General features: G+C 34.3%; 2 protein-coding genes across 2 annotated transcripts; both read right to left on the bottom strand.

Moving 5' to 3' along the window:
• Positions 1-4,576: 4,576 nt before the first annotated feature.
• Positions 4,577-7,630, bottom strand: LOC130798313 (pentatricopeptide repeat-containing protein At5g48910). Its single transcript, XM_057661249.1, has one exon. It carries the CDS (start codon positions 7,393-7,395, stop codon positions 5,380-5,382), a length of 2,016 nt encoding a protein of 671 aa, XP_057517232.1. The 5' UTR covers positions 7,396-7,630; the 3' UTR covers positions 4,577-5,379.
• A 1,923-nt stretch (positions 7,631-9,553) lies between these two features.
• On the bottom strand, positions 9,554-12,857 carry LOC130798354 (protein AGENET DOMAIN (AGD)-CONTAINING P1-like). The gene is made up of 3 exons (XM_057661295.1): positions 12,209-12,857; positions 10,734-10,994; positions 9,554-9,692 (listed from the first exon to the last, which is right to left on the bottom strand). Exons 1-2 carry the CDS (start codon positions 12,703-12,705, stop codon positions 10,751-10,753), a joined length of 741 nt encoding a protein of 246 aa, XP_057517278.1. The 5' UTR covers positions 12,706-12,857; the 3' UTR covers positions 9,554-9,692; positions 10,734-10,750.
• Between the last annotated feature and the right edge of the window lie 485 nt (positions 12,858-13,342).

Genomic DNA, 13,342 nt, shown 5'->3' with positions numbered 1-13,342 from the left:
ACAACTCACACGTGATTACATGCGATTAATAATAGACACTTTTTAACATTATCTAATGAACTACTATTAAAAGAGTGGAATTGTTACCTTCACTTCCCTTCCCTATTTGTACCGAGAATTTCTTCATCTTTTCTGTTATATATAGTGTTTTAACTTGTTCAACGCATGTATTTTTCATAAACTTGGTATCATAAACATAAACTTATTACGTAAGAACAAATCACGGTATCACAAACGTTGCACTTGCAACCGTAATACTTACTTCAATTGACTTCAACTGATATAATACCTGTTAATTAATACAGTTGTTATTTGTTAGTAGGTTTATGGGTTTTTTTTAGTTTTTATTCCCAATCAATCATACACTTTGCTCAAACCCATTTTCTTGCTCTAATTATGGACTAGACTTTTGCTTGACCCAAAAAGAAACAGAAAAAATGTGAGTTCAAAAATGTTTAAAATTAACTTTGCCTTATAAAAATCGTGTCTTGTCTTAATTAGAGCAAATATAACTTTTTTGTTTACTTGAGTTGGATTCACACCGTCTCTCCTCTTTTTTTCCCTCAGCCTACCTTTAAAAATTCAAACAATCAATGGTTTTACTTAATAAACAGCTAAGCCACATACAATATGACGGTGTGTGATTAGATTTTGAAGCTTTTTAAGTTTACAGAGACGGAAAAACAGAGGATGTAGTCAAGTAAAGTGAAAATTGTAATGTAATCCCCAAATCACCAAATTTATCTTATAGGTATGTGACGAAAAAAGCAAATATATTAAGTTTAGCCAGACTTATTGTTAATGCTAGCATACAATCGGAAAATATAAGGTGCACACGTTAAGGATACCATTCCAAAACCATATGGTAGGGAGGGAAGGGCTTTAGTTACTTATATAGTGTGGACATCGTCTTTAATTCAATGATGTGAGATTGACCATTCCTACACCGCAACATGCAAATTTGCATGTTGGAGTAATCAATTAAGGTAAGAATGTCATTAATTCAGACTTTCATTTTAACTTTTGATCGAACCATCGGCTCTAATACCATGTTAAGTTTGCTGGATTTATACATATAATCAGGAAACATGAGGTGCATGTGCTTAATAAGCTAAAGAGAGATATCATCCTAAAATTATATTTAATTGGAGCAAGGGCTACAACAACTTATAAAATGCACACACCATATTTAATATATCGGTGTGAGATAAACCATTCCAACATAAAAGATTGATAATATGAGAAAGTGATAAATATATGGACGATATGAAAATGTGAGTTAAATATATAAATGAAAAGTTAAAAAGAAGTGTAAGTTTTCCCAAAAATTATAAAAATTTACGACAAGTTTCATTGTAAAGAGCTAAAAAGACATGAATTTCATTGATGGCAAAATACGGGACGAAAAGGACAGGTAACAGCCTAACAAGTTAGTTGGGAGGCATTAAAATGACTTAGATGCAACTTCCAAGAGGACGAATCCAAGACAAACCGTAAGTCTTTTTGGCCTTAAATATTTCTAATATTCTTCATGTATGGTTATGAACACAATTGCCAATTGACGTTGATCAGATTTGAAGGGAATATTTGTGGGAGAATTGTCAATTAATTAGTAGCTCGTTCGTCACTGTATATTACATGAGATTATAACTACACAAGTAATACACATCAAGGGGTGGACTGTGGAGGGTGTTTCTGAAACTATCTCTGACACCCAAGTAGATATTAATGGAAGATAAAAGTACCTAAGATGACCAAATTCAAGATAGTTGATTCGCTTCATGAGAATACTATTTAGTATTTACGGTTTAGACCCAAGTCTCAAATAACTTTTGATACACGCCCCTTATCCGTTTAAGATATTTTGAATTTTAGAAAAGTTGAGCGAAAAAATAAAAAAAATTAAGCAAATAAGCGAAATTCTAAACTTTTCCCAAAAGTAAGCGTCCAAACCCCAAAGCTGTGCTTTGGAGCTGTTCGCAGTTACTAACTGCGAACAGCTATAAAAGACAAAAGAGCTGTTCGCAGTTAGTAACTGCGAACAGGCTGTAACTGCGAACAGACCTGATATACAAATTCAGATCAGTTTCTGTTTTTCGCAAAATCCCATTTCTCAAACCCTACCTCACTCGACATTTCCACCTTCTCCCTCTAAAACCTTTGATTCATTCCATCAAATCGTGCAATCCTCTTTCAATTTGGCACTTCAAAATTAGTGTGGGATACTATAGCTTGCGCAAAGGTAAATTTTTTTGTGTTTTTTTTGTGTATATTTGGATTTTAGGGTTTTAACCAAATTTGTTTATTTTTTCAAATGTAGGTTTGTAGTTGTTAAATCAAGACTAATCTTAATCATCCATAAGCATTGAAGGTAATTTCTAATTGTTTTTATAGCTTTATGTTGGATTTTGAAGTAATGTTATTGTATTAGTTGAATATTATTAGAAAATGTTGATGTTGATGTTGGTATTAGAAATGTTGTTTGTGAACTTATGAATTGATTTATTATTTGGATTATGTGTATTATATATGTATGAACTTAGCTACATTATGGATTTGAATAATTTGTAGACCAAAAAAGATTATAATCAAATGAATATAATGTACTTGTATGGGCATGAGTTGATGTTGATGTTGATTTTCTTTGTGTTAATGTAGAAAATGACATCATTTTGCGTCACTATAGTATGTTTTTGGAATGGTTGTATTAGAGAAAATAATGGCAAAGTTCATTATGTTGGGGGAAGACGTAAGTTGTTTGCTTGCAATTCGAACATGGATTTGAATCACTTTAGACGTTTTATATCTTCTAAGATTGGATTGGACCCTACTAGAAGTACCGTAAATATAAGCTTTAAATATGCCTTGAGTGGAGAATTTATTGCCTTTCCTGTTGAGGATGATGAGGCTATAGATGCGATGTGGGAGCATTCAATTTGTAAGTCTTCATTTTCATTTATTTGATTAAGTTGCCAATTAAATAATAAAATGTTACATTATCTAAATATTAATTGCAGGCACAAGGTGCGGCAAACGTGATGCGGTACAGCCAGGAGGAGCCGGTGAGGGAGATTGCGCATGGCATGCTCGTCGGCTCGCAGTTCCAGCACTTCATACTGGAAGTCGCTGCACAACATTCACCGACTATCTCCCATACGCACATGGCATGCTCTCCTTCCTATGACTACCATTTGGAGGAGATGGATCATTCATATCCCGTTGACGCTGCGGGGACCTCGCAGGCTGGGCCATCACAGTCATCACAGTACCAGTCCCCTCCACTGCCAGAGCGTCACGCGAACGCCTCTTTCTATCGTAGGAGGCGAAGGAGACCAACTCAGTTGGATAAGGTAGATGAGGGTTCGTGAGCGTTAACGATTACCTTTTGTGTATTTGGATCGACTATGTACATATATATATATATATATATATATATTTTAATTGACTTGTATATTTCAAACATTTGTGTATATTTTGTTGTATATACATGTTTAATTACTTTATCATAAGCTCCAAACTTTGACTTATGAATGATCGGAGTTTTGGCGATGAATCATGTCGCCTTAAAAATACATCGACTTGTAATTAATTATTCTAATGTCTCTAGTGCAATTACAACAAACAACAACTCAAAAATAAAGGAAAAAAAAAATTAATTAGCTGTCCGCAGTTAGTAACTGCGAACAGCTATAAAAGACAAAAAAGCCTGTTCGCAGTTACTAACTGCGAACAACTCTTTTGTCTTTTATAGCTGTTCGCAGTTAGTAACTGCGAACAGCTCCAAAGCACAGCTTTGGGGTTTGGACGCTTACTTTTGGGAAAAATTTAGAATTTCGCTTATTTACTTAATTTTTTTTATTTTTTCGCTCAACTTTTTCTAAAATTCAGATATTTTGGGCCTAGCAAGATGTGGTGTGTTGGGCTAGACCTATATACAAATATGGATTAAATTAAGTCTTTGATGATTTAATAATTGTAGATTTATAGTCTTAAACAAATTTTTACATTCTCTATCTTTCACTATCACTCAGTATCACTATTACCGTCACTTTCAAGTAGGAGTAATCTATAAGTATACTCTATCACATGAAAATTGTTTTATTGACAATCCGTGGGAACATTAAGAAAATAGATAAAATGGTATTTTATGAAGAAGTAAGAGAAATATGTAAATAAAATGAAAAAGACGAGTTAAGTATATTGATAAAAATTAATGACAAAGTGCGAGTGTCAAAATTAAAAAAAATAATGTAAATTTTATAAAACAAACTAAAAAGAAAAATGGTAAATTTCATGAGAGGAAGGGAGTACGTGTGCTAGAAAGTCCCTATTTTGAAGATTTTGCTTATGGTATTGCCATATTGGTACCAAATATAGAAGAGAAAGATGTTGAGTATATGTCTATATCACATGGAAATTTTACATCACTGAATGAGATGTTAATCAGTATCACTGAATGAGATGTTAATCAGTATATCTCTTTTATGTACTCGTTATTCCACAATAACTTTTTGCATGTGTTTCAGCTATTTAATTCCGAAATATAAACTTTTACTTCAACCCATGCTCGTATGTTAAAGAATTTATTTGAGATGTAGTGGGATTTCTAGTTTGAAGACCTTTTGCTTGTCAAATTTCAGTGCCAATTTTTGTTCAAGTGAATAAAATGTACACAAATCTATTTGCAACACAAAGATGATTACCTCTTTAGGTTGGAAGAGGAGTTCGATTTAGATTGTGTTTTGTACTAGGAGTATTTGAGATCCTTCTTATAGTGTAATGTAAAAGAAAATATTATGTTATATACTTCCATCTTATTCAGTATCTCTTTGTTTGATCTATAAGGATCTCATCTATTTACATAAGTGGTAAAAATCTGAGTTACATGAATGAAACTGCACCCCATATGAGACAGAGTCATTGCAAGTTTTATGAATCCTAGGCAAAATAAAATCAGCCCTTTCTATAGAGGGTTGATTTCGTGCATTAATGGGTGTTTGGCAAAAACAAAGTTACCATTCAGTATTCTACGTACTACATGACAACATTGATGAATTGAGGTATTGGGCCTCTTTCTAGCTTTGTGCTCTAGACAAATATATACCTTGCCTCGGATCAGGAACGGCCTTGCCACTACCACATGATATACATTGCTATAGCTCCATGTCTCAAAACAGGGAACCGGAGCATTACATATGACACCTAGAACCATTTTACACTGGCCTAAAGGGATTTGATCAAACCCTTGGAATGGAGTGAAAGCTAAACTTTTTCCCAAGTTAGCTCACTTTTGGGATTTAAATCCCTCGAGTTTAAGACCATATGTGAGCCAATATTACTTGGTTCAGACTGTCTATCTTCATTCATATCATGAGAAATTTACCAGCAGTCACAACAAGAACATAACCCATCCTCGAAATGATGAAATCGCTTGCGATCTCTTACAACAATTCTTCGGTTATACAATTTGGAGATAAGTTTGATCGATGAATGACAATCATCGCATATTCGCAGATTTTTAACAACCCGAAGTGGTGTTCGAGAGTTAGTACTGATTAACCCATATGCAACAGCAATCTTTTCACTATGATGGACTAAAGCACTTTGTTTTGCTTCTTCATCCACATTAAGCAAAACTTGTGTGGTATTTGGCTTGTAACCTATCGACTGCAATCTGCTAGAAATCTCCTTCAACATCAAACGAATCTCATTAGTACATGGGTGCGAGTCATCTTCTACGAAAAACTCGTGAATGACTCCATTGAGCTCAATCCAACTACAACCGGGATCTTTTCTTATGTTTCTGTTCTTCATCAATAGCCTGACCTGAGCAACTCCATCCCAATCTCCTAAAGATGCATACAAATTTGATAGAGCAATATATGATCCACTATCAGACGGAACAATTTCCATTAGATGTTTGGCTACGCGTCTTCCCATTTCGATGTCCCCGTGCATCTTACAAGCGCCTAATAAGGCCTTCCAAATGACAGCATCTGGTTTCATAGGCATATCACTTATAAATTTCTCAGCTTCGTGTAATTTTTCATTACGACCCAACAGATCTACCATACAACCATAATGCTCAATCCTAGGCTTCAACCTGGATACCCGAATCATGTGATCGAAAAACATTTTTCCTTCCTTAACTTTTCCGCCATGGCTACAAGCGGTTATAACACCGATGTAGGTAACATCAGTCGGTTTAATCCCCAAATCTAGCATCCTATAGAAATACTGTATAGATTCGGTAGCACGACCATGAATAGCAAGCCCATTTATAACAGCATTCCATGTTATAGTACTCTTTTTTGGAAGGCTCTCAAAGATTTGGAGTCCCTTATCAACACTACCACACTTGGCATACATATCAATAAGAGCAGAGCCAAGCACATCATCAATCTCAATACCATTTCTATCAGCATACAAATGAATCCACTTGCCTAATTCAAGTGCACCCAAATGAGAAATTGCTGGCAGAATACTAACCAATGTTACATAATTAGGTTTAACATTCTCATCCACCATTTGCATCTCTCTAAAAACCTCAATTGCTTCCTTAAACCTACCACATTGAGCATACCCAGCTATCATCCCATTCCATGAAACTATACTTCTCCTAGGCATTTTATCAAACAGTTGGCGGGCAGCGCCAAAATCCCCAAGCTTAATATACCCATCAACCATCACATTCCATAAAACTACATCACCTTCTTGTCTCATCCTACTATCATTATCATTATCATCATCATCATCATCATCATCATCATCATTATTATTATTATTATTATTATTATTATTATTATTATTATTATTATTATCATCATCATCATCATCATCATCATCATCATCATACAAAATCTTCAAAGAAAACAGTAAATGAGCATCACCTATTTCACCACACATAACATACATCCTCAAAAGATTGCTAACCACAAACCCATCATCTTCCAAACCATATTTCACAATTAGAGCATGAATTTGTTTACCCGCAATCAGATTTTGCAACTTTGCGCAAGCTTTAAGCACAGAAGGGAATGTAAACTTGTTTGGAGAAACAAACTGATCATAAAACATAAGGGTAAAAACAGAAAAAGCTTCCACTGGGTCATCTTCAATTTCTGTAATAGCTCTAATAATGGTGTTATATGAGAAGCGGTTTGGTTGGTTCATGTTGTAGAAGAGAAGACGAGCATAGGTGAGGTTTTTAAGAGTGAGAGCAGAGCAACTGAGAAGTTCTGCTGATATTAGAGGGTCATGAATTTGAGCAGTTTTTATGAGTCTGGCATGAATTTGTTTCAATTGGTTGATGGATTTGCAGTTTGAGATTTCTGGGAATTTTGGTGGAGTTGAAGAAGGATAGGTAGGAGGAGGGTTGAAAGTGGTGGTGTTCATAGTAGCTAAAATTCGTCAATGGTTATTTCCATCGGAACCTATGAACTAGAAATGGATAAGAAGCTGTCTTGACGTGTTGCGTACTAGTATAGTATATGTATGTAATAGAATAAGATTAGGAGTAAGACCTTATAATAATTAATCCAATTAATCAAAGTCAAGTAAAACCGTCAAAATCTTATCAAGTAAAATATTAAATTATTTGTCACTTGTAGGATCTACTCTCACAAGAAATTGTCACTCGATGATACGTTTAAAATAAAGGGTTTACATGCTTATAATTTTTATTAATTAGACTATCTAAAATACTAAAACCTTTTTGTCTCCCTCCTCGAGCTGCCCCCCACCCTACCTCCCTACCCAGTTCCCCACTACCGAAACCGAAACCACCTCCCCCATTGTCGCTCCCTTGTACCTATCATGCTTTGAACGGTTTCCCCCATGAATGTCTCTGCTACTCGATTTCCTCCATTACAACCTCTTCCCCTGTCATTCCAGTGCCATTGAAATCAAAAATTCAAACGCCACTTTTTATCTTTGAAAAAAAGGACGCTATGGGAGTTGTTTACGATTAAAAACTGAATTTTCTTTACGATTAAAAACATGCACATGACAAGTACGAAATCCAAAAAACTGCAAAAATAATATTAAATTGTAATAGTATGTTCAATTACATAGTTATGGTATTTTCGAGTAGACTCAACTACTCGAGCTTCCAAGAAGCATTTGTTTGCCAGAAGAGTTCTGGCACGAGAAAAATTGACATATAACATGATCAACAGACAGCATGATGCTGCTACGTTCATTTGTTTACTAGTAGTTATATACAAATGATATCGATACACTTCCTACACCATATCTAACGCAGACCCTCGAAAATGAAAAGCAAAAGCTCATCTGTGTCACAGGCATTACTGCTACAGAAACCACTTGTAACCAAAACTTCAGCAGCATCCTTATATCTGAGCCAGTTTTTTTTTCTGCCAAAAAGAATATACCAGTTAATGTTTCTGCAATTTTTTTATCTATTACATGATTTTCTTTTAAAAAAAATCTAGAAAGCAAGGGAGGCATCAAAAGAACCATCCACTTAAAAGGGATCTTTTACAAGAATGAATAAAACAACCTCAAAATGGCAAAGAGTTGCATTAAACCAATATTATTTGTTTGTCTTAATCATAGTGCAAAAACAGAGCCGCATTGCACCGCATTGTAAAGATTTTCAAACAAGTCAAATTGATAAATCCCGAGTTCTAAGGTGTTTCAAAAACCGTATTTTGCACTGTATCAAGGGGTATCATACTTTTGACTGATACCTTTACGCATTTTTGCACTATAGACAGTGACTACAAAATTTTTTTACCCCCTCTAGAACCTGAAAAGTTCCATTAGATTTCAAGAAACCATTTACTATTATCTATTGATCAGTGTGAGACAAACTGACAATCTAGTACTGTAGTGGTAATGAAAAATCTTCTGCAGTGAGTTTATTGTATATTAGGCAAGTTGGATATTAAAAAATCTTTTAGCCTTGTATAAAACTGTCTAAGAGTGACTTCTTGCAAGACATGGTGCCTTTTTCTTTATGCGGCAACTTATTAAATTTCTCTCAATAAATTCACATAAGTTGAGCTCAAGTGATACTAGCCTTGATAGCTTTTCTACACACCTAAATTCAGAGGCACACTCCATGGCCTACGAGACAGTATGCCTGTTGGCGGGTATTAAATAGTTTGAATGGTAATGAAAATTTAAACTAATTCAGCTAGAAAACTCCTTGACAAGGTTTATGGTGATGCTTGTCCTTCTTCAATCATTTTTTTCCTCGCAAAATTCATTCTCATTCATTTACCACTTGAAGAGTTAGTATTAGAAAATGAAAATTTATGAAGAAGAACACATGTTTTAGATTGAGGTTCCTTACCATGGGATTGACATCACACTTTGAGAAAATTTAATCTAAAACTATTATTACCATTATTTAATACCATTATTTAATACCAATAACCCCGACATCCCATTAGAAATATAAAAGTTTGCAATGAATTTCCAAACGTAATAAGAGCCTATACATGATTCTGTTCCAAAAGGAGGATCAACAACGTCACCGATGAACTTTGCCAACTAGCTTAAAGTGTAAACTGTGAAGGGAGCTTACCATTATAGAATTCTGGTGCCTGCAATGCTTCAAAAGCTGCAAGAAATCATAGGTGAGGCAACAAAACCACAACGTCCTCCACGAAGCTCTTGTAAGAAAACAGAGACCATCATCCATCACCTTTTTGCTAGTTGTCGACCTGTTGTGAATCAAAAACAATTCAGCAACATGTCAATTAGCTCACTCAAATGACATTCTAACACCAATGTACAGAAGAAAACAATTTTCAAACCATTCTAAATTTTATCACTTTTTCCTAAGTTAGGAAGTTGAATGTCCCAGCATGACCTAACCAGTCACGGGTTGTCAACCTTAGCATGGTCAGCCTTGAGGACATGAGAGGAAGGGATAAGGGAATCCCTTCATCAAGACCCAAGCAAGCATTTGATCCTAAAACATAGTCATGAAAATCGCCTTCTTACATAAACCAAGTACTATTCATTATGAATACTCTCATAATACTAACATCTACATCTATGTTTTGGTGTTCTTTGACAGGACAAGATCTCAGCTATGCTCGATACGCTGAGATCACATTCAAGCATGTTACTTAGAGGGTGTGACCTCAGAATTCTTCCATTAGCATATTTTACACTTCTTTACACCCAAAGTAGAGCATCTCCAATGAGCACATTTGTCCTTCTAGGACAACAAAAATTCAAAAAAAATCCTACCGTATTGGATGTGGATCAACTATTACTTCCCTAATTTTTTTTAGTACACCAGAGAGAGTTTATTGCACGCTGCACTAGGAAGTGTGTTTGTTATAATAGTTTGTCTATCCTCCATTATACTTCTTAGTTCTATATACTAAAGTTCATCTCACCATTATCATCCCATTGAGCCATAATTAAAGCATTACAACTACCAATAACATGCCAACAACATGAGACATGCCGCATACTTAGATTAAATAGCCCAATTAATAGAAACTTCTAGCCTATGGGCTACTTGTTTTGATGTTGTCTCAACGTGAGACAGTCTCATACAAGACGTGCCGTTAAAAAAATAGAAAATTAAAAAAAGCAGATGACAAAAGAAATGAGAGGACAAAGGATTTAATTATCTCTTCATCTTATTCTTTGAACTTTGAAGCATGCAAAAGATCAAGTCATTTTTTATTTTGAAGGTTATTAACCATAAGATACCATAAAAAGTTTCATACAGCGAACAATTTTACCTGAAAAGTTATTAACCCTACTTCCTTGATCTTTTAACGTTTCCATAGGTTGTCAATCCTTGTTTCTTACTAGCACCATTGTTGATAATACGACTGTTGCTCCTCCTTTGTAGTGTGCAATTTCCATTCATCGTCAAACCTTGTTTCGTTGGAGTGTTTCCGCTTTTCCTTCTTACATCTCTTCCGTTCCCCGTTCCCCTATCCATATCACCAGCTAAATGATAACCATTTCTCCCGTCTTCCCCACTCCTTTTTCTCGCGCTGCCAATCAGCAAAAAATAGATAAGCATTATTTTTTACTTCCATTTTTCTCTTTTCTTGGTAAGGACATCAACTGTTACTGTTGGTGTCCATAACATAAACCAATATTTGTAACATAATCCAAACATGCTCGAGCCATATGAAAAACCAAACTCCACTCCTTACACAAGACTAATAGGATTACAAGAGTTTCCAATTTTATGAACTAATGCATGAATTACAGACATAATATACTCATATGATTAAAAGTTATTGAGTTTTATCCAAATAAACATTTAGTTAATGTTATAGCCTCAGTACCAAAAGACATAGGTCGGCTAAATTAACGAGAATTCACTAGTCCACATGAATTCTACTTCTCGAATCATACCTCACAAATTAACTACTCATGAATATTTATTTACCAAAAAGTACAGCAAAACATCCAAACAAAGCATATGTAGTATCTTTCTTTAAAAATGAAAAGGGAAGTTAAATAATTTAATAATCAAGAAATGTGCAAAGAATCCAGTACAACCCAGTTGGAGATACAAGGACCCATCTAGCCAAACCTTGTCATGCATCATCCATTCACTAATAGTCCAATACTCCCCAAAACACATTTATCCAAAAATCAGTAACTAAATTTTATCTCCTTCATTGTGGTCTACTCCCACAGCATTTAAACACAAAATCACAGCCGTTATTCCCCTTAATTATTCTTACTAATCATGAACCTAACTTAAAAAGTGGTAACTTTTCCATTAACATCTTAAGGTCTTGCCTGTATTAATAGAGATTTTGAGCATTTTTAACATGTTTGTGGAGAGTGTTTAAAGATACAAAATTGTTCAAAAAATATAATAATTTTTGAAATTGCCTTTAAAGAATACTTTTCCTTTCGCCTTTATGCCCTTATGACAGGGTTCATCCTCGCCACCTACATGATGGATCAATTAGCCTTTAGAGATTATCTAGTCTTATACCGACTCGAAAAAAATTATCTAAACAAATAAACAAACACCAAGCGAATTTCATACCTTGAACAACCAGCTGAATAATTAATCAATAATACAATTAAATCAAAGGTGTTAACGCTCCGATTAATATCTTATTAGCTCTTTAATTATCTAAAAAAATTAACAAACACCCATCAAATTCCATACTTTAAACAACCAATCAAGTTCATCCATGTATGAAATCTACTACAGGAATTAAAGCTAAAAAGGACAGACCCAGAAGAAGGAGAAGCACAATGATGTTCCAAAGGCGGGACCCACAAATTCCCGCGGACCCACTCACGATGTAACCGAAGATCTTGAGGGCAGAAATCGATCTGTTCACGAGAACAACGGAAGAAAACGGAATAACAATAATTCTTAGAAGGTTCTAGAACAAAAACTTTAGTAACAACGCCTTCCCACCAACCATCATGGTGAAAAGCATCAACATCATCCATAAGGGAGAACACCCGATGAGGCTCTCGCGGAGGAATGGGCCGAACTAAAATGGCGTCAACAGATTCACGAAGAGGTTTAGAACCCGCATCATCCGCAAAAAGATTGTGGTATTCTACTAATATTTTATAGGTTTTCCGAGAAAGGGAACGGATAACTGTTGCAGTATACCAGGAACCTCGAAGACCTTCGTCTTCTGAGCTTACTTCAACTATGGTGCCTTTTTTGAAGGTTTCTTCGTATTCTGATTCTTGTTCTGATGAAGATGACGCCATTGTTAAAGCTTGCTAGAAGAGAACACAGAAGATTCAGGTAGTTTTATTCAGAGAAGAGGGGGAGAAGAAAGGGTGAAAGAAAAGGAAGAAAGGGTGAAAAAAAAGGGAGAATTGTACTAATATTTTTAAGTATAATGGTGCGGAAAAAGTGGACTTTACTCCACCATAATTTCAATTTTCTGAAAAATTATCGTGTAAAATACGGATGTTATAAATATTTATTGATATAAATAATGATATTATTTTATAAAATTAATTCATTTAAAATATAAATTTAATTATTAAATCTTTGTATTTGTTATGATATTATCATTATCAAAGTGAATAAATAATCTAAACAATATTAAAAATATACTTATAGAACTTATTCATAATTGAGACAAGTAAAATTTAAAAATTCTTCATCTTTGTTAGATAGGAGGGAGGATTTAGTTAAAAAAATAGTCAAATTAGTTAGTTGATTCATTATATGATGATGAATTATTATCTAAATTAAAATAAAGATTTACATGTATTACGTATTTTAATCAACAAATATTACATATTTTAACGAGTTAATAGTTTTCCTAAATATCAAGTCAAATATCAAAAGTTTCCATGTGAATAATAGAAAAAAAAGAGAAAATTTTTAATGACA

Source organism: Amaranthus tricolor, chromosome 13 (assembly GCF_026212465.1).
Source record: "Amaranthus tricolor cultivar Red isolate AtriRed21 chromosome 13, ASM2621246v1, whole genome shotgun sequence".
Classification (NCBI taxonomy): Eukaryota; Viridiplantae; Streptophyta; class Magnoliopsida; order Caryophyllales; family Amaranthaceae; genus Amaranthus; species Amaranthus tricolor.
Note: the sequence above shows the minus strand (reverse complement) of the source record. Positions and strands in the feature narration are given on the sequence as shown.